The 26,625-nt window shown below is 38.5% G+C and overlaps 1 protein-coding gene across 2 annotated transcripts in view; it reads left to right on the plus strand.

Moving 5' to 3' along the window:
• MYOM1 (myomesin 1) overlaps window positions 1-24,333 on the plus strand; it is a 126,583-nt gene extending 102,250 nt beyond the window's left edge. For both annotated transcript variants that reach the window (XM_019755764.3, XM_019755765.3), the window contains 13 exons: window positions 4,066-4,202; window positions 5,895-6,039; window positions 6,766-6,825; window positions 7,103-7,170; window positions 10,383-10,496; window positions 11,179-11,266; window positions 12,521-12,559; window positions 12,648-12,753; window positions 15,930-16,093; window positions 18,288-18,324; window positions 18,582-18,604; window positions 20,923-20,978; window positions 23,518-24,333. In XM_019755764.3, the coding sequence (XP_019611323.3) occupies window positions 4,066-4,202; window positions 5,895-6,039; window positions 6,766-6,825; window positions 7,103-7,170; window positions 10,383-10,496; window positions 11,179-11,266; window positions 12,521-12,559; window positions 12,648-12,753; window positions 15,930-16,093; window positions 18,288-18,324; window positions 18,582-18,604; window positions 20,923-20,978; window positions 23,518-23,811 (1,331 nt within the window). In that variant the 3' untranslated portion in view covers window positions 23,812-24,333. The remainder of the gene's footprint in view (window positions 1-4,065; window positions 4,203-5,894; window positions 6,040-6,765; window positions 6,826-7,102; window positions 7,171-10,382; window positions 10,497-11,178; window positions 11,267-12,520; window positions 12,560-12,647; window positions 12,754-15,929; window positions 16,094-18,287; window positions 18,325-18,581; window positions 18,605-20,922; window positions 20,979-23,517) is intronic.
• The last annotated feature ends 2,292 nt before the right edge of the window (window positions 24,334-26,625 follow it).

Consider the following 26,625-nt stretch of genomic DNA (forward strand, 5'->3'; position numbering starts at 1 on the left):
TTGCACTCTTCAGAAAAAAATATAAATATGAATTGAAACAGAGCAGTGATCATAGAAGAACTTGCAGAAGAATTGTCTCAAAACTGCACAGGATGTCCTCCCTTCGTGTTCCCAGGGCTGTGAAGTAGGGCACGAAAGAGAGGGTCACTGTGTTAAACACAGCCAGAGCCCCAGTAGACAGGCAGACACCATTAATATTCCCACGGTCTCTCTCATACATTGGTAGAAATGGAGAGAAACAGCATCCACCAATCTAGTTAGTCAGACAATAAACATTGACAAAGTGTCTAGGCAATAGCTAGTCCAAATCACATTTACATTTAGCTTAAATGGTGGAGGCTAGAGAAAATGGGGTGTTACTGTTGAACTGGAGGTGCCCTTGCCTCCCTGAAGTTCAGTGATCATATGGACTCAGAGATAGTGATTGCCTGATGTTAGTTATTTACACTGAGATATTTTATTTTGAAGAAGCATAAGCACTCTTATTTATTAGTTCTAGGAGCGAGGGTAGCAGCAAACTTAGGCACACCCTTTTATTAGAGACCTGGTGTGGCATTTGGGTAGGTACAGAGAAGAGAACCCGAGAATGTGTTAAAAACTCTGACATGCAAATATCAAATCTAACCCAAAGGACTTTGCATTAGCCCATCAAAGCAGCATTTTAAATATTTCAGCTCCAGCACTTTTATTTCCCCCACCACTATTACCGTGTTTCCCCAAAAATAAGACCTAGCTGGACCATCACCTCTAATGTGTCTTTGGGAGCAAAAATGAAAAGAAGGCCTGATCTTATATTATATAAGACCGGGTCTTATATTATAGTAAAATAAAACTCGGTCTTATATTAATTTTTGCTCCAAAAGATGCATTAGAGCTGATGGTTCAGCTAGGTCTTACTTTCAGGGAAACACGGTAGATTAGTCACTACATGAACATTTTCAGAGATCTGATGATTGGTTTCAAGCATTTTGTCTAATTTCTCAATCCATGCCCACTTACTCTTAGTATATGTTCACATATAAGTCATTCTCTTGAGATTTTTGTAAGGTTTTAAATGGTCTCATTTTTCACACAGTGTGATACACAGTATGGTGTTCCTTTATCCCTTGGCACAGTAAATTCTCCTGTTCTAAGCTGTTTTCAAAAATATTTTGAAAACCACAAAACATATGCGTAAAACCTACAAATAACAGATATTTTACTAGAGCAAACGAACTGCAAGCAAAAAGAGCCTAAGGAAATTTAGGGCTGAGAAGAAGGAAGAAATTAACTATATAAAGCTAAAAATAGAAACCTAGTCTGTCTTGCCAGTATTGATAGTAAATTGCAGTGTAGAGAGGTAGCTTATTTGAATATATTTATATTGTCTTAAGAGCAAGTACTTTTTTGGGGGGATGGTGCGAGATATACTTTGGTATTGTCAATATACTGTATAAATATCTCTTCATTATTAAACATTGTTTATTATCCCATATATATATGGGATATATATATATATATATATATATATATATATATATATATACACACATATATATATATACATATGTGTATATATATATGTATATATATATATATATATATATTCTATGTGTGCAGATACACACAAGCATATATACATAAATTATATCTGTTTGGTATGTCCTCTTAGGTGTCAATATATTATATTTTACAATTGGTAATTATAGGGTGTTGTTGAAGCAACTCAAGGAGGAAAGAAGCACCAAGATATTAATAGCCAAATTTATAGAGCACTTATTATATGCCAGGCTATATATAAGTGTTTAAATGGGATGTATCATTTAAACTCCACTATGACCTTAAAAGGGTTGGTACTATGGTGATTTGGTTTTAGAGATGAAGAACATGAGGCCCAGAGAGGTTAAGTAACTAGACCAAGTGTACACAGCTGGTACCTGGGCTTAAGTCCAGGTGGGCTGACACTGACCAGGACATGGGCTGTGTCTGTGTGTGCCCCTGCTGTTTGCCACCACACCCTCTGTGGTTATTCCTGGTGGCCAGTGTTCTCCAGATGATGTTCCTATTACTCAGAGAGGACAGTGAACATTAAGGGAGCTGGAAGCTTCCAGGAGGGCGCGTCTCTCCCCATCCACCACCATTCTGGACCTATTGGGTAATTGCGTCACTCATGTATTAGATTCCCCAGAATGATGTCTCCAGACCTCTCGAGGAGAGATTCTACTTTCCACTCCCCTCAAGACTTACTTGTAGCAAGCAGGAGCATCCTGTAGAGAAAAAGCTTAGCCTCTGCCCTCACCACCCTGGGGTCTGTCCATGATCTGTTTCCCTTACACATGCTCACACTGGAAAACCGCTGGTGTCCTTCAGAGTGGACAGCCCAGACCAGGAGGAACACAGAACAGAGGGGAGAACCCTGGTCTCAGCTCTGCCACCAGATGTGTTACTAACCTTTCTTGGAACTCAGTTTTGTCATCAGTAAAATCAGGGGAGGAAGAAAACGAACCTTTCTTGAACACTGGTCATTATTCAGTGTCTTAATGTATTCCGGGACTGCATTCATTCCTGCTGGTGGCCTGGTGAGGCAGATAATCTCCCTGTTAGCAAGTGAGGAGCACGTTTCAGGAGGCGATTACTGTCCAAGAGCATGGTGTGACATTAGAGCCCATCTTCTGTCCACCATGTGACACCGCTCAGTAGATGATGTCTGAGCCTCCTGTTAGCTTTGCATTGGAACAACTCTATAACTGAGTTTTACAGTGAATGTGGAACAGTGCCAATGAACGGCATCCCTTAAAACTTGAAAAGAGTAGTTTTAGGATAAATACAAAGGACAATTAGTGTACATTTGGTACAAGTTTGGCATAAGTTAGGAAGTTTATAATTTAAAATATAGCATATGCTAAAATTTTGAGATAGGTTTCAAAACTGTTTAGAGAAAGCAAAGAGTGATCATTTCCCCTAAAAGACTACGAAACTTTGAGAAACAATCACGTTTTCCCACAGAGTATACTCTGGAGCCACCTTTGATACAGAACCATTGTTGGAGGAGCCTTTGTGAACAACATTTACAAGCTACAAGAAATTTAGGTGTGGGGGGGAAAAAGAAATTTAGAAAATGGTTTTGAGAGATGTCAGCCAACTTTTAAAATTTCAACTTAAATGGCTTAAGCAATACAGCTATAAATCAGAGATAGCATATAGTTCCTTCACTTTGAAAGGCAAGCCATGTTTCATTTTAGTACAGCTTCTCAATAGTGACTCGCTTGCCTCTGAAAAATTTTGCTTGGCATAAGAACTTAAATGAACTGGCATACCACTGGGATGCATAGGGTTTAAATGACAAGCTAGTTCGTCTTGTATATATAGTCAAAAATAATTATTTTTCAAAATTCATTTTTAAAAACCTCCAAAGTGAGTTAAATAGTTGAAAAAAATCAAATATAACTTCTTTCCAAATATTTTGAAGTAATTAAGATCATAGAATGTTGGAGTTGGAAAATATTTTGGCCAATTAGGACATTCGATTCAATTCAGTTCACTTATAAATTAGTTAAATGAGGCCAGATATGTTATCTGCCTAATATTACACAGTTTGCTAGTAGCCAGTGTTGGACTAGGCTGCACCTCTCCTGGGGCTAGTCCAAGACTCTTTTCATCGTATTTTGCTATTGTCCGTAAGTAAACCTAACCAAAGCCACAATAGAGAGTCACAGAGGTTAGCTGAAGGACCCTGGGTGGTAAGTTCGTCTTCCTCATTTTTACAGTTGAGAGACAGCTATGACTTTGAGAAGGTGAATGATTTGCTCAAAGTGACAGTCAATCCCTCAGTATTATGCTTTCCCTACAATACTCTCACTGCCTCTAGGCTTTGCAAGAAGCAAAATGCTACATCGTTATTTCCATTGAGTGTTTTTCCATTTGTCAGAAAAGTCTGAATCAAGACAACTGGTTACCAATATACAGCTGGCCCTCAAACTGCGGGGGTTAAGGGTGCTGACTCCCACGCAATCAAAAATCCACGTATAACTTTTGACTTCCCCAAAACTTAAGTACCAATTACTGTTTTATTTTTATTTTTTATAGCTGTCCCAGTTAAGTCAGAGTTGGCAGTTGAAATTTTGGAGAAAGGCCAGGTCCGGTTTTGGATGCAGGCTGAGAAGCTGTCTGGCAATACTAAAGTCAACTACATATTTAACGACAAGGAAATTTTTGAAGGGCCGGTAGGTTTTACACGTTTTAGATTTCTAAACATATCGTTATAGAATATGCTGGGGAAGCCTATTAGAATGCAGGTAAGTCGTTATGAAAACCACTGGATGTGGTGTGGAGGAGTTCAAATTTCACATGTAAAAAATGTAGAGGAAACTTATTGATTATATCATACTATCCAAACTGGGACATCTTTGAGAATGAAAGAGGGTACTAGTAGTAATTTTTTCAGGACAACAGTCATAAACCGAGACCATTCCAGGCGAATCAAGAAGTATAGTCACCTATGAAAATACAACTGCTCCCTTGAGAAGGCGGAGGAGCCAACACCCTGACCTGAACTCAAACATTCACATCAGAAACCCCAGCAGGGATTTACTAGTTCTTCATATGGAGAAAGTGTACACTATTGTTCCAATGGCTCAGAAAAAAATGCACTAAAAATATCCTTATTGCTTTTCTGGTTGAAAATGCAATACATCCTTATTGTTAAAAAAAAAAAAAAAAAAAGAAAAGAAAAGAAAAGAAAAAACCTTTAAAGACTTAGAAAGGACAAATCACAAATTCTTACAACTTTCCAATGAACACATTGGTATATATGTTTTGGGTTTCTTCTACATTTCTGTGTATGTCTGTTCATATCTTATTTGCATAGGTGATTGTGCATATCTATATCTACTTTTTTGCTTTTAATGTAAACATAAATTCTATAGATAGAGCTACAACATCTGCGCTTTATTTGACCTCCCCAGACAGACTTCACTAGAACCAGGATCAGGCCGGTGCTTTGTGGAACTGAAGAACTTGGGTTTAAGGGCCCTGGCTCTCACCTCTATCACAGGTGTAAATGGGAGATTTAAAAGACAGGGAAGAGGTGTGGTTTGCGGTCAGTATTAACCACCTTTCATTGAAATGTGTTTTTAAAACATTTGAGTATTCATTAGTGAAGGGGAGAATGGGTAAGGAGTATGAAGTATATTTCTTTTCAGCTCATATGGTATAGATCCAGAACAAGTCACACATGGGTCCACTATGGTCAATCTCCTCCCTATTTACAAAATGTTCTCATCAGCTGTAATTATCACCAGGCCAACAGAGAGGAAGGAAAAATATTGCTGGCATCACTCTCTGCTGACACAGCCATTGAGGGGATACTCATGCATATGTGTGCATCGACCCTCTTCCTTCATGTTCTCACATGCTTGCATGTTGCTGTGTGCATGCGCGCGCGCGTGCGCTCACACACACACACACACACACACACACACACACACACTCTGAATTTGAAGAACTGTTCATTTTCATTGCAGTTGGTTCAAATCATACTAATTCATTGGGTGCAAATTACTGCCTTAAGTCAGGTTTTCTAGGAGAGTCTGAAATAGAGTTTCTCCTTCCACTGAGGTATGGGCGAGTACTCTCAAGAGTAGGGGGTAAGGGAAACCCGATAGGGTATGGGAAATGTAAGCAAAAATTTGTTCTTAGTTGGAGACTGGCTTCCCACAGGGGAAGTTCTGGGGCCTGAATTGCACCATAGAGTTGATCCCAGACCTGAGACTTCATTCTGTGACATTTTATAGGAAAACTTATTAACAAGAAATTTAATTAAAGTTATGATTCTTTGGAGTTTGTGTTTATTTTATTAGGCTTATTGTCATCATATCTACCTCACTGATTTCTCTTTTTGTCTTTTCACATTGAAGAAATATAAGATGCATATTGACCGAAATACTGGTATAATTGAAATGTTCATGGAAAAGCTACAGGATGAGGATGAGGGAACATATACTTTTCAGCTTCAAGATGGAAGAGCAACTGGCCATTCTACTCTTGTTCTCATTGGAGATGGTAAGAATTCTGTGGAACATGAACTGGAAGACTTTGCTGCACCCTTCAATGCAAATACCCCATGGCACAAAAATGGTCATGTGGAAGGCAGTATGAATTGTTTCTTGATTGGAGTCCCATGTTTGAAATACAGTTATCAGTTAATACTTTCCACAGTATTTCATTTCATAGAAATGGAAGTTAATTTAAAAGGACACCAAATTTACCGCTGGCCTACATGTAAATCTGTATATAAGTTATCTCTTATATAAACAAATATTTACAACTGAAATTCTCCAGTGAAGGAGATTGCGATATAACCAAGACTGTATATGTGTCTCAGAAACAAACTGTGATACTATCTTATGATGTGTACTTACTTTAAATTAATTAAATTAAGAAGAAAAATATGCAAAAGTAGTGTATGCCTAATCAATCATACATTACAACTAGATTGTATGTCAGCTGACATAAGCCACTGTGGAAACCACTAAGATTTAAAATGTGGCATTTAACAAAGCAATGGATCTCTACATTCACAGTATCCAATACTATTTCACTCTTGCATAGCTGCATGACCTTAAATAAATTACTTAACCTTTCTAAGCCTATTTTGTCATCTATGAAGACTAAAAATGAACACAGTGGTCATGATGTATGAGTGTTATAATGAATATAAATCACTTAGCACAGCGACTGGCATGTACATTTATATCACTACATACTTACTTGTTTTTCAATTTTTAGTTTATAAAAAGCTCCAGAAAGAATCTGAATTCCAGAGGCAAGAATGGATCAGGAAACAAGGTAAAAATAGTCAGCAAGTAAAGAGAAAGCCTCAGTTTCTTGAACTAAATATTTACATAACAAATTAAAATGAATATTATTGCTATGTTAATGACCCTACAAATAAAAAATTGAAAATGTTTATTATTAAGTATGTATCCATTTAAAATATTTCAAACTCAATCTTGAATTTTAAAATTTTCACTTCAACTATAAATCACATTAGAATTTAAGAATGAGCTTTGATTTTGTATTCATGACTATGAGAGTGATTGCTGGTGTCATTAATATTTTATAGGTCCACATTTTGCTGAGTATTTGAGCTGGGAAGTGACTGGTGAATGTAATGTACTATTGAAATGCAAGGTAAGAAGTAGATAAATTTTTAGTATATGATACAAGGGATATAAATATAAAATAGAATGTGAGAAGAGAAAGATCAACTTTTCATCTCCTCCATTTGAACCAAATGATAAGGGACACTTCCTTACTGCTGAATGTTATTGTAATCATTGGTTAGCAAGAAACATTTAAAGTAAAGCAATATAAAAATATGGGAAGACAACATGAGCATTCCTATTAATTATCCTAGTTAATAAGGACAGACTATTATTCTTTCTGTGTAATAAGCCTTTTCTTAGAGCAGTTTTAGGCTCACAAAAAAATGGAAGAGAAGCTACAGAGATTTCCTCCATACCCCCTTCCTCCATGCACACATAGCCTCCCCCATTAACAATGTGTCCTACCAGAGTGGTACCTTTGTTACAACTGATGAACCTACATTCACACGTCATAATCACCCAAAGTCCATAGTTTCCATTAGGGTTCACTCTTGGTGTTGTACCTTCTATGGATTTGGACAAGTGCATAATGACATACATCCATCATTAGATGTCATACAGAGTATTTTCACTGCCTAAAAGTCCTCTGTGCTCTACCTGTTCTTCCCCCCACTCTTACTAAATTACTAATTTCAGAAGAATCTCACATTGTCTTTGTTTTAAGCCAAATCTACATTCTAAGTGGTAGATCTATTCCAGAATCATTCCAGCTACACTGTTTTGCCATGAAAGTTTAGAATTTCCTATCTAAATTGTGTGACTAGAACAACAATACCTTTGTGTATTGGCCACCACTGTGCTGCCATGTGGGAGAGGATTGATAAAGAGTTTGCAGTTCACAATCAATTGTTTTATTAGGCCTTTGGGAAGATTTAGAAAATTTTTTTTCCTATCACATGCTGAATTATTTTGTACCTTAGCATATGATATTGTTCAGCTGAGTGAGTCATCAAAATGTTTTGGATAAGGAACTGCTGGATTAGGTTGGAATGTGAAGGTCGTGATAGTGGACAGGTACTCCAAGGTGGAAGCATTGATTTGGCATTTGGCATGTAGTTGTCATTATAAAAGCCAGAACCCAAGTGCCCCAGTCTCTTCTAGGTCTGATGAAATTCAAAGAAACAGCAGTCTACCAGAAATGTGGAAGAAAGATAAATTCTGGGTTTCAGCCTCTTAGCAAACGGCAGAGCTTGAAAAATGATTTCTCAGGCAGCAGCTAAAACCCTCACTGCCTCACTCTCCCCCTAGCTGTCCGCTACCACATTGCCCCCTCCTCACTTTCTTCTCTACACTGCATGCCCCATAAACCATCCCTTTCCCAGAGACCTACATGTCCATCCTCCTTCTTTCTGTGCTACCTGTTGCACTAGACTTGTGGGAGGCAAGGTTTGGTGTCCTGTCTGATGGCTTTCCTCAGAATTAGCCTCATACCCAGATTCTGAACAACCTAGAAATAGGTTCTGAATATTCATAATTCTGTATTTATGCTGTTCCATGGCCTGGATTGGCCTTCTTATTACAGCTTCTCTGACAAAAACCTTTCTCAAGGCCCAGCTCAATCATCTCCTAAGGCCTTCCCCTTCTCAATCCAGGTAGAATGAACCTTCCTCTGTCCTCCCATAGCTCTTTGTTTCACTATTATAGCAATTTATGTACATTTGGCAATTTAAATATTCATTATATTTAATGCAGTATGTGCAGTTAAACGTTTAGTCTCATGAGACTATCACGGGCCCCACTTGGAACTAGTATACTCAAAAGAATATAGGACAAGAACCCCAGCTTGCCTGCAGGGTGGTACTGGGCATTCCTCTCCTGCAAGAGTCGACATCAGGAGCTATTCCCTTCACCAACGTGAGATGACAACTCAGGTGCAAGGAGACAAGATCCACTTTGATCAGGTGCAGAAAACAACATGGCTTTAAAAATACCTCATGCCCCAAGGAGCCACTATCTCTTATGACAACTCCCTAGGCAGAGCTTCCCAGGTCTCCACAAGGGCCATGCCCAAATTACAAGACTCGGTTTACTCAGAGAAGCCCGAGCCATGGCGTCCATTTCTAGGCCCTCCCCGTCCAGATGCAACTTTCCAATCGGGTCATTTCTATCATAAGCAATGTCACCTAATAACGCACTTACTTTCTGTGATTCAGGAACAAGTTTATAGGATGATAAAGAATGTTTGTGTGTACTCGTTTCATTGTACAGTTACCAGTGTTAGTTCTTATTTTAATTTATCAACTGAAATTTTTTTAAACATTTTAAAACTTGCATAACATTGTTTGTAATGAGATTAAACATTTTCTGTTTGCTTGTAATTGTATTTCCTCTTTGGGAATTATGTGTACATTTGTCCAGTTATTCAGTGGAGTCTTAGGGATCGTTTTCTTGATTTGTATGAAGCTCTTTATTTTTTTCACATAATTTTAATTGCACAAGAAATACATGAATATACGCTTCTTTGTATAAAATTAAAACATTGTAGATAAAGCTCAAGATCCATTTAACAATTAATATGAAGTCTTTATCTCATTTGAAATTCATGATATGATATGATGTGTGAATATAGGATTTAAATGAGTATCCTCAAAATTGCTGAGCAATTATTTAAACTCTACTTAATGATGTTAACTAAATTTACTGTAGTAATCATTTTGCTATATAAATACATATCAAATCATTATGCTGTACACCTTAAACTTATGGTTATATGTCAATTACATCTCAAAACTGAAAACATTTTTTTAATTAAAAGAAATTTAAAAACATACTTCCCCTCCACATTTATTTCAAAGCTTCATTTACCTTTTTAAAAATATTTAGATATATATTGGGACTTACTTGTCTGTTCCTTTAATAAAGTCATTGATTTTATGTGACAGACTCTTTTAATCTAATGGGATTTGTCTTCCAATGGTTTTCAGATTTTTATTTTAATTTAAGTTTGTATGTTGGTATGTGTTATCTATTCTTTCTTTTTTTTCTTGTCCACTATATGATTTTAAAGTTAATTTTTACTGCTTGAAATACAGATGCTATTGATTTAGGTTTATTCATTTGTATCCATTTTATTCTAAACTGTTTATCAATTAAAATAGCTTTCAGTTGATTCCTTTAATAGCTTCTGATTCTAAGTTTAGTGCATTTTCTTCTATCCAGTGCTACATTAAGAATTATTTAGTTTCATAAGAATAGCATTCCCTTTTTCAAGAAGTGTAATTACGGTTTTTCTTCTAGGTGGCAAATATTAAGAAGGAGACTCTTATCATGTGGTACAAAGACGAGAGGGAGATATCAGTGGATGAAAAGCATGACTTTAAGGATGGTATATGTACCCTGCTTATAACAGAGGTAGGTGACTGTAAATGTGAAATGTAATATATTAGTTCTGTACCCCACTTTTTCCAAAAAACCAGAGACTAGATTCTATATTCCTTTGCCCCGGGCATTTTAGTACCTTACTTCTAACTGCTCCAAGGATCCCTACCCTGACTTCACCAAAAAGCAAGCTGTAGGTACACAAAAGTTTCTCTCACGTGATATACATAGATTTGTCACATGTCCAACCAATATTGTCCGGACATTACAATACTTGAGCTACTTTTTCATAGATGGGTGAGTGGCAGGGCAGTTAAGTGGATCCTTCTTCGTTTGCTCTTAGGCCTCATGATAACTTTTTCCCTAAAAGTACAATCAGACATAATATTCATTTAAGGATAGATTTTTATCTACTTTTTATCTAAAAGAGTACCTTTCAAATATATGTGATCATTAGTTTTTAATATGAAGGCAGCATGAAGGATAAGGACTTTAGGCCTCAAATCAATTAGAGCATTAGAGGGTGAAAAATCAGGACTGCTAACTGGTCAATTTATGATGGATAGGTTCATCTGGGAACTGTTCGTTGCTGACATGGCTAGATGCTTGTTCAGTGTGTGTTTTGATGGCAATAAATCACAGGGCCTTAAAAATGCAAACACCAAATTCTGAGGCTACAATAAGCTGCACTGTGATACATCTATCTTTCCCTTAGTTTTCCAAGAAAGATGCTGGGACTTATGAAGTTATCCTGAAAGATGACAGAGGAAAAGATAAGAGCAGATTGAAGCTTGTGGATGAAGGTGAGTCCACCTACTGCTGGGATCTGCTTTACGTGTTCTGTGTATAGGTTACCAGAATTATGAGTGAGGCTCAGCTGATGATTGAAGTCATGCTGATTTTTTTATCCACAGATTTTTGTTTTCATTGAAATTCCAGCAGAGTGAACTCCCGTTATATTAAAAAAAAAAAAAACACTTCACTTTTAGTCTTCCTAGAAATCAGAAGTGTACTTTTGATCCTCAGAGAATTTGTAGTCTATAGTCCACTAGGGGTCTGTTTTCAATATAAATCTTTTTGGTTTCCACCTGTAAAAAAAATGTTACAGGATCAAAAACTACTGTGAAAAGTAGTTTTTAAGAATCTACTCTTAAAAGGTGGCCAGAAAGATTTATATGTGAAACTCTAAGCCTCTCAGTTATTAGCAGAGCAAGAGAGCCATTTTCATTATTCAGAGACTACCAAGAACAAATGTATCATGATAACGAAGACCTGTATATGACCCCTAAACTTCCCATTTTGTTCCTGAACAAGACCGTTAACAGGATTGCTAACAAACAGCAGAAGTCTGATTTTACCTTTCTAACTCTCGGTAGAGGCAGGACTAAATGTGTTTATTGGCAAAAAGCATTATCAGGCTGAGAAATGTCAGGTTGATAGATGGTTTAATTCATTATGAATTGATGACACCGATAAGAATACATCCTCTAATGTGAACTAAGACTTCCTGGGACTTAAAAAGAAGAGATTCTTAAAGCCAAAAACCTTCCTGGGAATCTCACTGTGGCTCTTCCTCTAGAATGTAAATATGGTGACAGTTATAAAGAGTTAGAGGGAAAAGTATCAAAACAAAATCAGGGATCTTTTAAAACTTGATTAAAATTGAGTTATTCCCTCCAAGAGCACCTTGTGACCAATATCTTTCACCAGACAGATATTTATTTATTTATTTTAAATTTATTGGGTGACATTGATTAGTAAAATTATATAGGTTTCAAGTGTACAATTCTATAATATATCATCTGTATTTTGCATTGTGTGATCACCACCCAAAGTCAAATCTCCTTCCATTACCAAATCTCCTTCTGTATATTTGGCCCCCTAATTTACCCTTTTCTACCTCCCCCTCTTTCCCTCAGGTAACCACCATACTGTTGTCTGTGTCTTTGAGTTTTTATTTGTTAGACAGATATTTTTGATATCTCACTAACAGTTTGAGATTTGACCCTACACTGAGCATTTTTATACTGAAGCTTTGTCTATGAATCTATCCACAGCCTTTAAAGAACTGATGAGTGAAGTATGTAAAAAAATAGGTAAGTTAAAATGTTCTCACCAACAACAGTGCTTCGTTATTCTGGACGGGCTTACAGGTGTATGAAATATGCTGTCTTCTTCTTTCAGCTTTGTCTGCTACAGACCTGAAGATCCAGAGCACAGCTGAGGGCATCCGGCTATACTCTTTTGTTACCTACTACCTGGACGATCTAAAAGTTAACTGGTCCCACAAGTAAGTAAATGGGAACTTAATTGTTGTGTAGAAATTCTTTCTCCAGTGGAGTGAAAAAAGGTGGGAAAAATAACAGCATCCCTCCATACTCTCAGGTAAGGAGTCTTCTGACTTTTCAGGTCTGACACTGATGAGCATAGGACAGAAACACCCAGGACATTCCCTTAGTGTGAGGTTAGCACTTTCCCTCAACACGTGCATGACGAGGTCAGTGACGGCTAACAGCATCTGTCTCTGATCAGGGCAGGACCATAATTTGTAGAAATCTCTGTTATGTGACCTCTACCTCAAGATGGCCATGCTTGGTCTCTCTCTGCTTTGTGAGGCATCCAGAACCAGATTCCGATCCTCTCTTTCTACACACAGCTAACCCATGCTGTGGTCTGGAACAAAATTAAAGCAGCATACACCAGGAGGCACAAATTTCCCATTATGTGAATTAGTGACCATTCACCAAAGAAACCTAATACAGAGACGTGTCTGGGTTAGTTATTGTTGTTGTGTATAGCAGTTAGCACAGTTGGCCATAGCATGTTCCTTGTCCACCCTTGGAAGGCTGGGAGATCTCAAGATGACTTTGGGAAAATGTATTTGAACAGGATTGAGCCTGAAGATCTGTTCTAATCCCATGCTTCCTTCATGTAGTTCTGGAGGGATTCCATTCAAGTTCACCTCTGGGATTCCAAGAGGCAAAACAGGTTTCTAAGTCAAACGAGTTCTCCATTTATACTCGATGTTATCCTTAACCTTTGTGCTTCCTTGAAATTTCCTGAGCTGAAAGAAAATAGCCGCCTGGCACAGAAATCTAATGGGGCACAACCACTTTCAGTCCACATTTAAGATGCAGCAGACATTCATTCTTAAAATCCTTGTGAGCGAGCCCCACTGAGCAGTTGGCCACTGTGGCATCCCCAGGAGTAGGCAGACAACGAGTTTGTTTATATCTTCCCTTCAGTGGATCTTTACAATACACTTGGCACTGCTCCAAGACATTGAGAGGTATACATTTATTTAACATGCACAACTCTTTGTGGTGGGTACTTCTCACTTCAGTGAAGAGGAGGTTCAGACTAGGAGAGGTGACTTACCTGAGGTCCCACAGCTACGTCGTGGGTAGAGGGCTGAGCCCAGGTGGCCTGGCTCCAGAGTCTCCCAGCTATGGCACTACCCCTGTGTTCAAGTAGCATTAAACATCTAGATTAACATTTAATCAGAACTGGGACCCACCACAAAACAAACATTTGTGTTTTCCTTAAAATGACTTTCTTGTGACGTAGAACACTGTTTTATTATTTTATTACTATTGATTTCCTGAGTTCTAAAAAAAATGAGAAGTGAAATTCCAATGTAGAATTCTTGGGCTTTCATTCCTTTCAGAATATATTTTAGGAAAGTAATTCTAAGTCAAAATAGATAAAATTCCAGGAAATTCCTGTGTGACACCTAAGACATTCTAATATATCAGTCTGGAGACTGAGCAGATAAATTAATTAAATCATCAATCAAAAGGCTTTACATCATCTCTAAAAGGATTACTTGTACAAAAAAATTTATAGCATTGAGTTTTGAACAAACTTGCAAACATAGACTAGCAAGACATAAACTTTTTACATTATTCGGTCTAGTCATCTAAATGAGTGTTTTGTGTATCCACATGCCCATGAACAATTCAGGAGTCAAGGATTGTCTTCACTGTCTTTATGTAGGTATGTGGCACAATGGAAAAAAACTTGAAATAAGTTTACTTTTGACTTTGCTCCTATCTTCCCTTGTATCTTAAGCAAGTCATTTAATTTTTCTGAGTTTCACACAATAATACCTACTCTATCCTATAATACTAATGAACCCAATGAAAGAATGAAATTAGTTGTACTTTGTAAACCATGAAGTGCTTTACAAATTTAAGGTACTATTATGCATGTGAGCCAAAGATTAAAGAACTCAAACATTTATCATAGTAAAGCAGAGAACTATCTGTCTTTCTAGCTCTCTAAGACATATATATTGCTCAGGCTGAGGTCTATGGGTACAGATGGGTTCCTTTATCTTACATTTTATGGCATTTTAATTTTAATATCTTTTAAAGAATGTACTGTATAAGAAAAATGCTGAATATTTATTTGAAAACAGAAACTTTCTTTGGCAGAGGTCTTTGTTTTTCTGTTTTTTTAAAAAGTTCATTTTGCTTATTATAGCTACAAACGTAATACATGCTTGTTTTAGAAAATATATTTATAATATCATACTACAAGTTAGAAAGAGATTAAAATAGGATGTTATCCATAGTTTTTCTTGTCATAGTGTGAACATTTTGGGGTAATAGCTCCATCTTTTCTTTATGCATAATTGTTAGTAAAATAAAGTAATTTTGCCTAGTGCCCATTTTCCTTATTTCCTTACATGTTAACAAATTCTTCGTAAAGTGACTTTTAACATCGTTGAGAATATATCCACCTCTATCTTTCTCTTATTTCATCTAAAAAGTGGCATTACTAAACCATCAGATCACAAATGAAACTGTTCTATTTGCTTGTATTCTCTTGTAAAGAAAAGAACAGAATGGATGGCTCTGCTCATGAACTACTATACAATACCAAGAAACTCATATTCAGGGGCAGAGAATGTGCCTCATTCATTTTGGCAGCAACTCAGCTTTTCATTACTCTTGGCCTTACTACCAAATGCATGTTTACGAATGTTTTAAATAGCTTTGTAACCACATATGTCAATGGATGTCAGCCACAGATGAACCTCCTTAATTCTGTTTTTGACTATCTTATCCATAGACCATCTGCATGAAATATGCAGTAATATAATAGGTACCTTGGCCATTTCACTTCAAAGATTCCCTCAGTCCCACAAATAAGCCCAAGCACAAACAAAGATAATTAATATCACTGAGAAGTATTGGTGTTGCAATCTGCCTGGGCCCCAGACTACTATTGGGAGTTAAATGTGAGACTGTCAGACCCCCCACCCCCATCCCCCACCCTGGGCCTTGGAATCCAAGTTTGGTGATTCAGCGTCCATCATTTCTCTGAAGCAGTAGAACATATGTGGATCCCATATTATATGAAAGCCTGCAAAACTTTATGTTAAGACCTCAATAAGAGACAAAGTAAAGGTCAGCTCTAGAGGAAAACAAACAACAATGACGTTTTCTTTGATTTGAACAGTGAGACTGCCATTAAGTACACAGACAGAGTTAAGAGTGGGGTCACCGGGGAGCAGATCTGGCTGCAAATCAATGAGCCCACTCCGAATGATAAAGGAAAATATGTAATGGAGCTCTTTGATGGCAAAACGGGACACCAGAAGACAGTGGATCTTTCAGGAGAAGGTAAATGCATATTCTGCAGATTTGAACTTTGGAGAGGTGGGCTTTTTAAAAAGAATGGAGTGTGAAAAGAGGTTCGCCTATTGAAAGGTGACTGGAGATTTTAATAAAGCAGTTTAAATTCAACCACAGTGGTAGAAGCAAGAATTCAGTGGGTGGGGAATCAGTGAAAAATAAACACTACTCTTTCAAGATGCTGACAAAGAAGGGCAGATTGACTAACAATCACTTGAGCAAGAACAAACAGTGAAAAAGAATAGTTTTATGATGACTGAAATTTGAACATGTTCATGGAGTCTAAGCAATCAGCTGAGTCGGAAGGATTGAAGATGTGAGTGAGGGGGAATAATTGATGTATCAGAGTTCTGAAGAATGCAAGGTTGGAGATCCAGGGCACCGGTGACAGTGTTGACTTTGGAAAGGAGCAGCAATACCTTTTCTTCAGAAACCAGAGGGGAGTAAGTGAATAAGCAAAGATAAATATTGAGGAGAACAGAAGGTAGTTAGAAAAGTTGGATCCTGTGGCTTCAGATTTCTTGGTCATCTGCTGAGAGGATGGGGGGTTCTGGAGAGACTGGGAAGAGGAGAAGAAAGTCATGAGAGATCTGGACAAAAGGCTTCCACCTAACATAGATGACAGGCGATGCACAACTATTAGTTAAAATTTAAAAAGTTAAAACATACACAATCATTAATAAAAATTTAAAAACATGTTGCCGTTTCTCCCTCTCCTGGTACTATACTCTTCATCTTATTTATTATTTCATGGAAAAGTAAAAGCCTGTGTGAAGTTACTAAAGGAGACTGGGGACTGACTTTCTCTTCCACTTTTTCATATATTAAAATGCTTTCTAAATATGCCGTAACGCTCAGTGTTTTAATCCTGAGAAAGCAGGTTCATAATTTAGAGAGCAGGCTTTTGACCCTGCATTGAGTTGTTTTGTGCTGAGTTTCTTATCCTCACTACCCCCCACACCCACACCCACCCCCACTCTCCTGCCTATGATGATGGAAAATGCTTGGTGAAGTGTCTCTTCAGGGAATGGAAGCAGCTGCCTCCAGGACTCAGACATTCCAGGCCACACTGTGCCTGTGCCTGAGTCACATACTACAGTGATAAGGGATTTCTTCCGCAGTCTGTCTGATACTTTGAAACACGATAGAAAAAGGCAAACAAGACATGGGTAGATAAATTTAAAACTTTTTAAAAATTTACTTTTACTCTCTGGCCCATCAGAGCTTATTTAACTACCCTGCTCTCAAATCCCCCTTAAACCAAAGCTGTGGATTATTTTACTCGTGTTGACACTGCCACCAAATGCACATTGGCTCTCCTGTGCCTCTTTCTCAGTGACATGGGCAAAAAGAAGAGTACCGAGCTCTTAGCTCGGTTTACCCTAACTAGTCTTTCTCCAGAGATTTTAAGCCTGACTTTTATGCTCATTTTTTCCACCTGTAAAAGGGGGGGGGGGGGGGCAGACTAGTCGTATATAAATGTTTTCTAGATGTGAAATATTATGATTCCCAGACGACAGAGAAGTTTAAAGACGGGGTGAGAGAGATTTCAAAATGAAGCTGCCTTTTGTGGCTTACTCTGCAGACTCAGAAAAAAATATTTTAGAACTGTAGAGCTCTCAATTCCTTGTCTCACTGTCTTTTATCTCATCTCCTGCCTGGCATAGAGGCATTGCTTCAAGCAAGCATGGCACACGCTGTGAATGCAGTAACTCCCTGTGCTAAATCTTTAACACAAACAGATGGGCCAGACCCCATAACATAGAAACATTCAACTGTCTAGCTCGGAGGCCATGGCATGTGGGATCATTTAATAAAAGAAAAGCCTTTTTGATGCTCAGGATGTTTATTAAACGACCAACTTTTATTCGAAACAGACCTCTTTTCCCATTTTATGTTTGGTGGAGCTAATCTTTGCCTTTCCGTTTGAGGGTTTGAAGGTCTCTCATGGAATTGAAAGCTTCTAAAATCCACTAGTTCACATTTTCTACCTAAAAAGTATTTGCTCGTTAAGTCCATCAAGTTGTAGAATGAACGCATAGATGTAGTCTTATTGAAAATCAGCTTAGTTGTATCTGCGCTGATCACATTGACCTCACATTGTGAATTTTATAGAATTGGTCCCTGCGTGTCATCAGTTCCAGATGAGAAAATTCTAACTTCTCTTTTTTTCCCCTTAAAGCATATGACGAAGCCTTTGCCGAATTTCAGAGATTAAAGTAAGTCCCTTTTTCCTAGCCAGTGCCATCTGCATGCACTAATGTCTCTGGAACATTTTGTGTGCTGTTCCCCCATCTGAGTGACAGAGAGGGTCTTTCATTTCGACAAGTGCAGTAAAAGCAGCTCTTCCCACTGCTTCGTTGAGCAGCAAAATGTCTCTTAGGTAATGAAATGCAGTCAAGGTTGGCTACTTTGAAGTAACACTAAAACCAAATTCTCCTTTGTTTGTATGTTTGTTCGTTTATCTCAACCACAGACAAGCTGCCATTGCCGAGAAAAGTAAGTAAACCCCCTTCCCGTTTATTCCTGGCATAGTTTCAAAATACAACTTTTATTTTTCTATTATGACTACAGATGGAGGAGAGTGAAAGTGGGTCTTTTTTCTTTTCTTTTTTTTCTGTTTAAATCTTAGGTGTTCTACATATGTTTTCATTTATTCTCTTGAGTAAGACTGTCTATGAAAAGGAGGTCTCAGGTTACACTATAAGAATGTCACACAGCTCTTGACTTGAGTTGTCACCCAAACAGCCTTCTTGAGAAATCTCTAGGCTGCAAATCACACGATAGGTTGTAAGTCACTTGCAACAGGCCTAACATATCAGAGACATTTATATTACATTAAAGAAAAGAAGAAACAAGAATCTTTGTAAATTTAAAATCTGAAACTGTTCCCCCAACAAGTACTCTGCATTTTCCTGAGACCTCTGTAGGAGAAAAGATGTAAGGCCTTCCTTTTTTTCATTTCACTGGACACAGTCTGCACGAACAAACACCAAACTGTCATAGCTACGTACCCAAAAGTGAGCTCACTACTAACATCTATCAACCATTTGCTTCACACATAGATATTTCAAGAAGCATTCAGACAGTCTTATAGGATCCCAGAAGTCAGACTAATCCGTCATAATAATTCAGGTTCTTTCACTGAGTGGGAGGCAGAATTTGAAAACTGTTGAGGGTTAAAACGGTAGACTCCATCCTGAGCTGGAGTGGAAGGGAACCAGGAGCAGGAGTGAGAAGTGAAGTTATCTATCTGCCTTTTCATAGCTCTAGGTCACCCAGTATAGAACTTCTCATCTTTGCTGTTCACTGCTTTCTTCCCTCCTATCTGCTCTCTCCCTCTCTGTACTCAGGCCCTGGGTTTGTGAGGCAGCAGCTAGCAGTGAATGGGGCAGATGCCAGCATTAGAGACATGCTAGGGAGAGTCCAAGCCACAGGGAGCGTTTCTTGTTGGCACCCAGTATGTTCCTCCTGTACCTGTACACAGAAGCAAAGCCCAGGCCACAGCAATTGACAGTCACTCCCCATTCCTGAACTCTGTTTTGGGCAAGGAGCCCTACCTTCCCTCTAGTTCATAAACATTTTCCTCAGATCTCTGGATCACAGCAGCTTAGAGCTGGAAGAGATGTTAGAGCTCTTCTAGCTCCAATGTTTAAAACTTTACAAGTGATAGGGCACTTACTTCAGACAAAAATCTTCCACACAGACCCAATGTGAAAATAGGTGAAAACGGCGTTACCTTTATTGGTGTTGGACTGGGGACCTGGCTCCCTGACTCAGTGCCCATCTTGACCTCCTCCCAGGCCCCTCAGAGGAATCCCTTAGATGCTGTGGAGCAGAATTTAGACTTCATGTCTACAGGTCTAATGCAACCCTCCTCCCATTCTACAGGTCAGGAGACTGAGTTCCACACAGTGACATGATTCTCCTAATATCACACAGCAAGGGGCACAGGGAGCCAGATGATGGGTTGGGCTTACAGGTGGTGTAAGGTGCAATGGAATCAGCAGGAGAATGCAGTCAAGACTCAGTCAAAGCTTTATCCTGACTTAGGGGAGAAGAGAATTGCAGAAATAAAGATCAAGAGTGACACATTAATGAAGTAAGCCTAAAAATGAGACAGCCATTGTGTTAGTGCTAGAGAGAGTGGCTTTGAGTGAATGACAGACAGGCTTCTTTCTATGAGGCTGAGCACATGGCTTGTCTGGGGAGTCAGCCCTGGATTTCAGCACCCGTCCTGCACTTTGTCCCCTCACATGTGGGCCTTTGTACTCATGGCCATAGACAGCAGCCCTGGGTAGCGCTACCTAGAACTACCAGGAGACAAGGAAGAGAAACTCTGTAGGGAAAGCCTCAAAGAAAGCCCATGTCTACATGAGCCTCTTGATTTCCCTGGCCTACAGCCTCCAATTATGCAAAGTTTTTGAGTCATAGGGAAGCCCATAAAAGAGGCCATGCTGAGCTAGGAGACCTTCCATAGAGATCTGCTCTGCCTCCTCAAGCTGAGCCCCACTGCGCTACAGAAGGGCCAGGGCTGAAAATAGCTGTGAAAATTATAGAGCTTGATCCAACAAAGTGATCTCAAGCTGATATTTTAGGTACAGATAGAGGCACCTGTGCACACGAAATATATGTGTGAAAGATTAACATTCAGCATCACTGGATCATTTTCTTATTTTGCATATTGAAAACAGGTATAAAATAACTGTAAGGAGAGGGAGACTAAATTGGAAAATTAGTTCCCTGGGGTGGTTTTGTGAGTGTGATTGCTGACACGCATCATTTCAGTGATTAACCAGAAACTTCTGTGCTTGCAGATCGCGCCCGGGTGTTGGGCGGTCTCCCTGACGTGGTCACTATCCAGGAGGGCAAGGTAAGCACAGAGCTCTCCTGTCCCTGCTTCTTCCACACTAGGAATGGCTTCCACTGCCTCAGCCTTTGTTCCTTCTTTTAAGAGACATCCCACTCTCTTCATCTATGCATGGCTGCTTATGCTTGACTTCAAAAGAGCCACATACAGGGTTGAAAATGCAGTCAGGTTCACAGTCATCTTAATATTTTGGGCCAAGCATCAGATACAAGTTTGTCTGATGTGGGCACATGTAGAACACTTTCCAGAGTTACCCTCTAAAATCATGAGAAGAGGAAAGTGTTCAAATGTAACTATATGACAAATGTAATTGAAGAAGAAACGACCTCTAACACCTCGTGGAAACTGGCTCACCTATTAAATACCTCACCTTTGAAGGGAAATGTGCTACTCCACGAATTTCTGTAGGTTCTATTTCAGTTGAAAACTGACTTCTTTACATTTAGTTTTAACATGGTATTTCTTGGCTCCATAATAATTTCTCTGAAAAGCAATGAACATAATTTCTAATCTGGATTCATTTTCTTCATTCCTATGTTTCATTAAAACAAGTTTAATACACCAGTTATAGGTGTAGAGGTACTTGTAGTGGAATAAAACCTTTTCCCATCTCAATGTGACAATGGAGACATACAATAGGTGATTGGAACTAGGGTGATAAAATAAGGCATATCTAAAGGCTTTAATGAGAGGTAGGTTTCATATAGCTGCATTTCTTCGTTTCTTCATGGGCGAAGTATATGGCCACAGTGACTTTAAGCTCAACCGTCACAGAGTTGCTTTTGTTTTTAAACTCTATTTTCCAATTTCATCATCTAATGAGGTTCAAAATATTCACCGCACTGGGTCGAAGTGAGAATTAAGAGACAGAATGTATGTGAAAGCACTTTGTGATCTATAACTCAAATTGAAAGTATGGATGATAGTTTTTCCATGACACCTAAGGTATTTAGTTTCGTTTGATTTGGGCAAAAGTTTTAACCCCCAAGTAATCAGTTTTCAAAATCATATACCTCGTCTGTCTGCTTGGATAGGTTTAATGGCAATAGTTTGACTCTTCTTTTTTTTTCTGAAATGTATTTGTAGAATAATTTAGTAAGAAATGCTACTTAATCATGGAAAGAAAACAGATTTCTTAATCCCAATTTTAAAGGATACTTTTACAGAAGAGGTAATACAGAACAAGTAATCCATATAGATGGATATTTAGAAGGATATCTTTTTCCCTGTATATTGTGGGCCCTAGTTCTTTTCCTTACAATTACTGGATTTTAGGAAGAAAAAAATGCAATAGTGGAAATTAAAAGGTGAAGTAAATTCAACATCGTTGGCCATCATGGAAATGCAAATTAAAAACACAATGAAATATCATAACACACCTCTCAGAATTGCTAAAATGAAACAGGGACAACAACAAATGCTGCTGAAGATGCAGAGAAACTGAAACAGTCATACATTGCTGGTGGAAATAAAAATCAAAATTGTACAGCCACTCAAGAAAACAGTTTGGTAATTTCTTAAAAAATGAAACATGAATTTACCATATGACCCAGCAATTGCACTCCTGGGCATGTATCGTAGAGAAATTAAAACTTATCATAGAAAAATTAAAATTTATAATTTCTATAAAGGGCAACACCAGAGATTCTTGTGGTGATGGGAATGTTCTGTGTCTTGAATGAGGTAGTGGATACATGAAACTAGACAGGTTACAGAATTGAATAGAAGTAAACACACACAAACACAAGTGAGTACAAATAAAACTGGGGAAATCTAAATAAGATCAATGGATTGTACCAATGCCAATATGATGGTTGTGATATTATGTTATAGTTTTGTAAAATGTTACTATTGGGGGAAACTGGATAAGGGTGCACAGGATCTCTCTATTATTTTTTACAACTGTATATGAATCTACAATTACTTAAAACATTTCCAACAAAAACGTAAGGTAAATAAAACTATAGGCCTAAACCTTGGTCTTTTAAAATAAGAGGGTTTCAGCACAGAAGGAAATATAATAAAATGTTAGGAATACATTTTGGAAGGGCACCTTTGCACCTGCAACAGATTGGGTAAGGTTTCGGGGAGAAATAGAATGAGGAAGATGGAATTTGAAAATGACTCCCATTATTTGAAACAGATGTTAGGATTCTGCTGCTGGGCCCTGTGATGGAATTGAAATGCAAAAGTGAGCAGGTGGTGATTATGGCAGTGAGGAGATTTCTCTACTGAGACAGAGTCCAAAATGCCACATTAGAGCAAAAGGCATCTATGTGTTTATGAAAACAAAATGGAGATGGGAACTGGAATTAAACTCTGTGTGGTTTTGATAATAAGCGTTTCCAAACCCAGAAACCCTCAAGAAACCTACTCAGGTTTTATTTCAAACTATAACTCACACACACATAATATGTTCAAACCCTGATATGGGAGGTTTATATTTATCCTTCATCAGGTCATCCTACACTCCCAGAGTTTTCTTGAAGTTGGATCGTTATATCTGATATGTCTCCTCCCTCTCATAAAACCTGTTTTACAGGCACTTAATCTCACTTGCACTGTGTGGGGCGACCCAACTCCGGAGATCTCCTGGTTGAAGAATGAGAAGTCCCTAGACTCGGATGACCACTGCAACCTCAGGCTCGAAGCTGGCAAGACCGCCTACTTCACCATCAGCGGGGTGACCACCTCCGACTCTGGCAAATACGGGCTGGTTGTGAAGAACAAGTATGGCTCGGAGACCAGCGACTTCACCATCAGTGTGTTCATCCCAGAGGAGGAGGCCAGGATTGCCTCTGCGAAGCCTCAGAAAGGCAATAAGCAGTCCGAGTGACCTGAGACCTCCAGGAGGGCGTGTGAGGACTGCTGTGCTGAGCAGGTGGTGTGGGCTAAGTGCGAGGAAGTCTTCATGCTTTCTACTGTCTACTTTTGAGCTGGCTTGGGGGGGGGAAATTATCAAATCTTTTATTCATATATAAAAAAAAAAAGCACCAACTAACATTTTGAGAGTTTTTCTTTGCAAGTTATGTGTTAAGACAATACCATTGGTAGCACAAATATTAGGAAACAGTTTTGAGGAAAAGACCAGAATAAAGTTAAAGGGATGTTGAATGACGATGGTCAGAGACCAGACAAATGTGTTGTGGAGCAGTTTGGACTTGGCTATACTTTTTTCGGTAACTTCTCATGGATTGCAATGATACTTCAGCATCCTATCAAGATGGATACTAGTTGTTAAGCCAACCAGTATGTTTCATGTGTTGTTGTGACAGTGATGTACATTTCTGTTGGCGGTCTTGTGATTTGGAACCTCCTCAGTATTAATAAACAGTCCTCACACCTTTCCTCTTCCCAATCAGTGTTTCTCTCATTCTTCCTCTTTGGCTGCTCAGTTGGGTCGATTCTGCTGCATCTCTCTCACCACTTCATCTTCTGATTGAAATTCCTTTGGGTTAAAGCAGTACCTTCATAGCAGGGTCAGCTAAGTTATCCAAGGTCAACTGAAGTTCAGAGATGTGAAATTCCTCTGTCACTAGATAGCTGTTAGCTTACTGGATAATCAAGTCAATTCTATTGTTAAAATACCCAAAGTAATTGAATGTAATATGTCAATTAAGGATAATAAGAGGGTGTGAGGGTGTCTAGTGCCAGAATTGGGGACTAAGGGCCTATAGCTAACAGAAAAAGAACCCTCATTCTAAATTCAGAGAACTTCCAGCTTTGGGGCTTTCTTCTCCTTGTATGTCTTGCCGGCAGGCAGCATTCTGCTTTAGGAAATTTAGTTTTATCCCCAACCCTACCCCGATACCCCCTTCTCCACAGACACACAATCACTCACACACCACTGGAGGGAAATAATAATGGTGAAAGGGGGTTTCTTTGCTCCTTCCTCCTACCAAGGGTGAGGGGTGGGGCAACAGAGTCTCTTATACAGTCTGCAGGGACACCTACACATCCTTTCCTTTGCAAAGTTCAGGACTGGAAACTGAGTCTGATCTGACTGTTGCTGACTCCCTTGTCCAGCCAAGTGCCCCATGCTGCTGCCGTGACATTGAACACTGGGCAGGAGCAAGACACTCCCTGACAGGCATGGCAAGTCGATGAGCTCCCAGAAGGTCAAGAGGCCCTGTGGAGGGCAGCTGACTTTGAGCAGTCTGAAGTTCTTCCCTCAGCAAAAGGGCTCCCTCTGGACAAGTGGACATAGAAGGAAAATGAACACCAGCATGGTAGCCAAAGAGAGGAGAAAGGAGGGAAGCAGGGGCAGATCTGTGTTCCAAGGAATTGTGCAGAGGAGAGGTCCCTAAAACTCTCCACAGAACCCCAAATGCACCTTCATGAGACCAGCCCCAGAGTCCTCAGGGTCGGGAGAAGAGAGGGAGAGAGGTGTGTGCAAGTAGAACCCACTACCCCACTCCCAATTCCACGCCACTGGAGCCCAGACTGGGGCCAAAACAAGAAGGATTTTGAATCCAATGAAAATACAACTTTTAAACAATGTGTTCTAATGTGAGAGCTTAGGAAATCAAAGTATGTTATCATTAAGATCCCTGCCATCCAGCGGAGACTTGATGGAACTTGGTGACAGTGAGGGAGGAAAACGGCTTTTGTATTCATAGCTCTATAAACTGAGACTTCTCAATACAATGGTTATAATAATTATTTCAGCCATTATAATGACAAAATTAAGTCAACTACATCATGATTTGGTGGCTTAGGTAAAAAGCTGCTGTTTCTACAAGGGAAAAAGAACTGAAACCATAGATCTGTCAATTCAATGATGCTGAAGTTCCTTTTAACTTACAAGAATTCATGAATCTGTGACCTGCTAAATGTGAGGTATTGATACAAAGAGAATCATATTGCAGCACAGAAAAGACTATTCAGAGTTTAGTTTTATAAAATGAATATTCAATAAACTAAAGTAATAAATTTAAATATCTAAATCTTCCTAAGCTCTTGAACTTTAACTTGAAAAAAATCTCATTTTTCTATTGAAAAATCTAACTATTGAAAAAAATCTATTTTAAGGGTACTTTATTAGTACAATCAATTCCCTTTAACTTGTTAAACTGTATTTATAAGGTAATATATTTGTTTTCCATTTTAAGTACTACTATTGTCTGACTTAACAAACAAAACCTTTCCAAGAATTTAAATAACTTTAATTACCTAGAAAATTAGTATATAAATATGGGAAATTTTGAGTTCTCTTAAGTGTTCTCCTTTGTATATAAACTTAGTAAGACTTCAACATAAAATCACAATCACTAAGCATTTTAAGTTAGAATCATAAAGCTGAACTATTACTAGAATAAATTTTCTAAACTATTTTAAGTACACAAAAATAAAATATGCACAGATGCCATAATGCAAAAATAATGACATTACCTAGTTATAGCTCCTATGGCGTGGGACTGGAGTTTTAAAACCCATGCCAGAACGAGAGACACAGACTCAGGTTGTTCAAAATGGGGAGCTGCACACCAAGATCTCTGCACAAAGCTGGGGTGCACAAAGGGTAGCCCACTAAAAAAATTTAAAAAACAAAACAAAAAACCCGGGAATAGTGAAAATATCACAAACTCAAACTAATATGGAGGAGCAATATGGAAGCTTGCCATCTGCCTGGAGGTGGTTCTGGGTAGGA

This window comes from Rhinolophus sinicus, chromosome 4, assembly GCF_057876585.1.
Source record: "Rhinolophus sinicus isolate RSI-liver-muscle chromosome 4, RSI-T2T, whole genome shotgun sequence".
Lineage (NCBI taxonomy): Eukaryota > Metazoa > Chordata > Mammalia > Chiroptera > Rhinolophidae > Rhinolophus > Rhinolophus sinicus.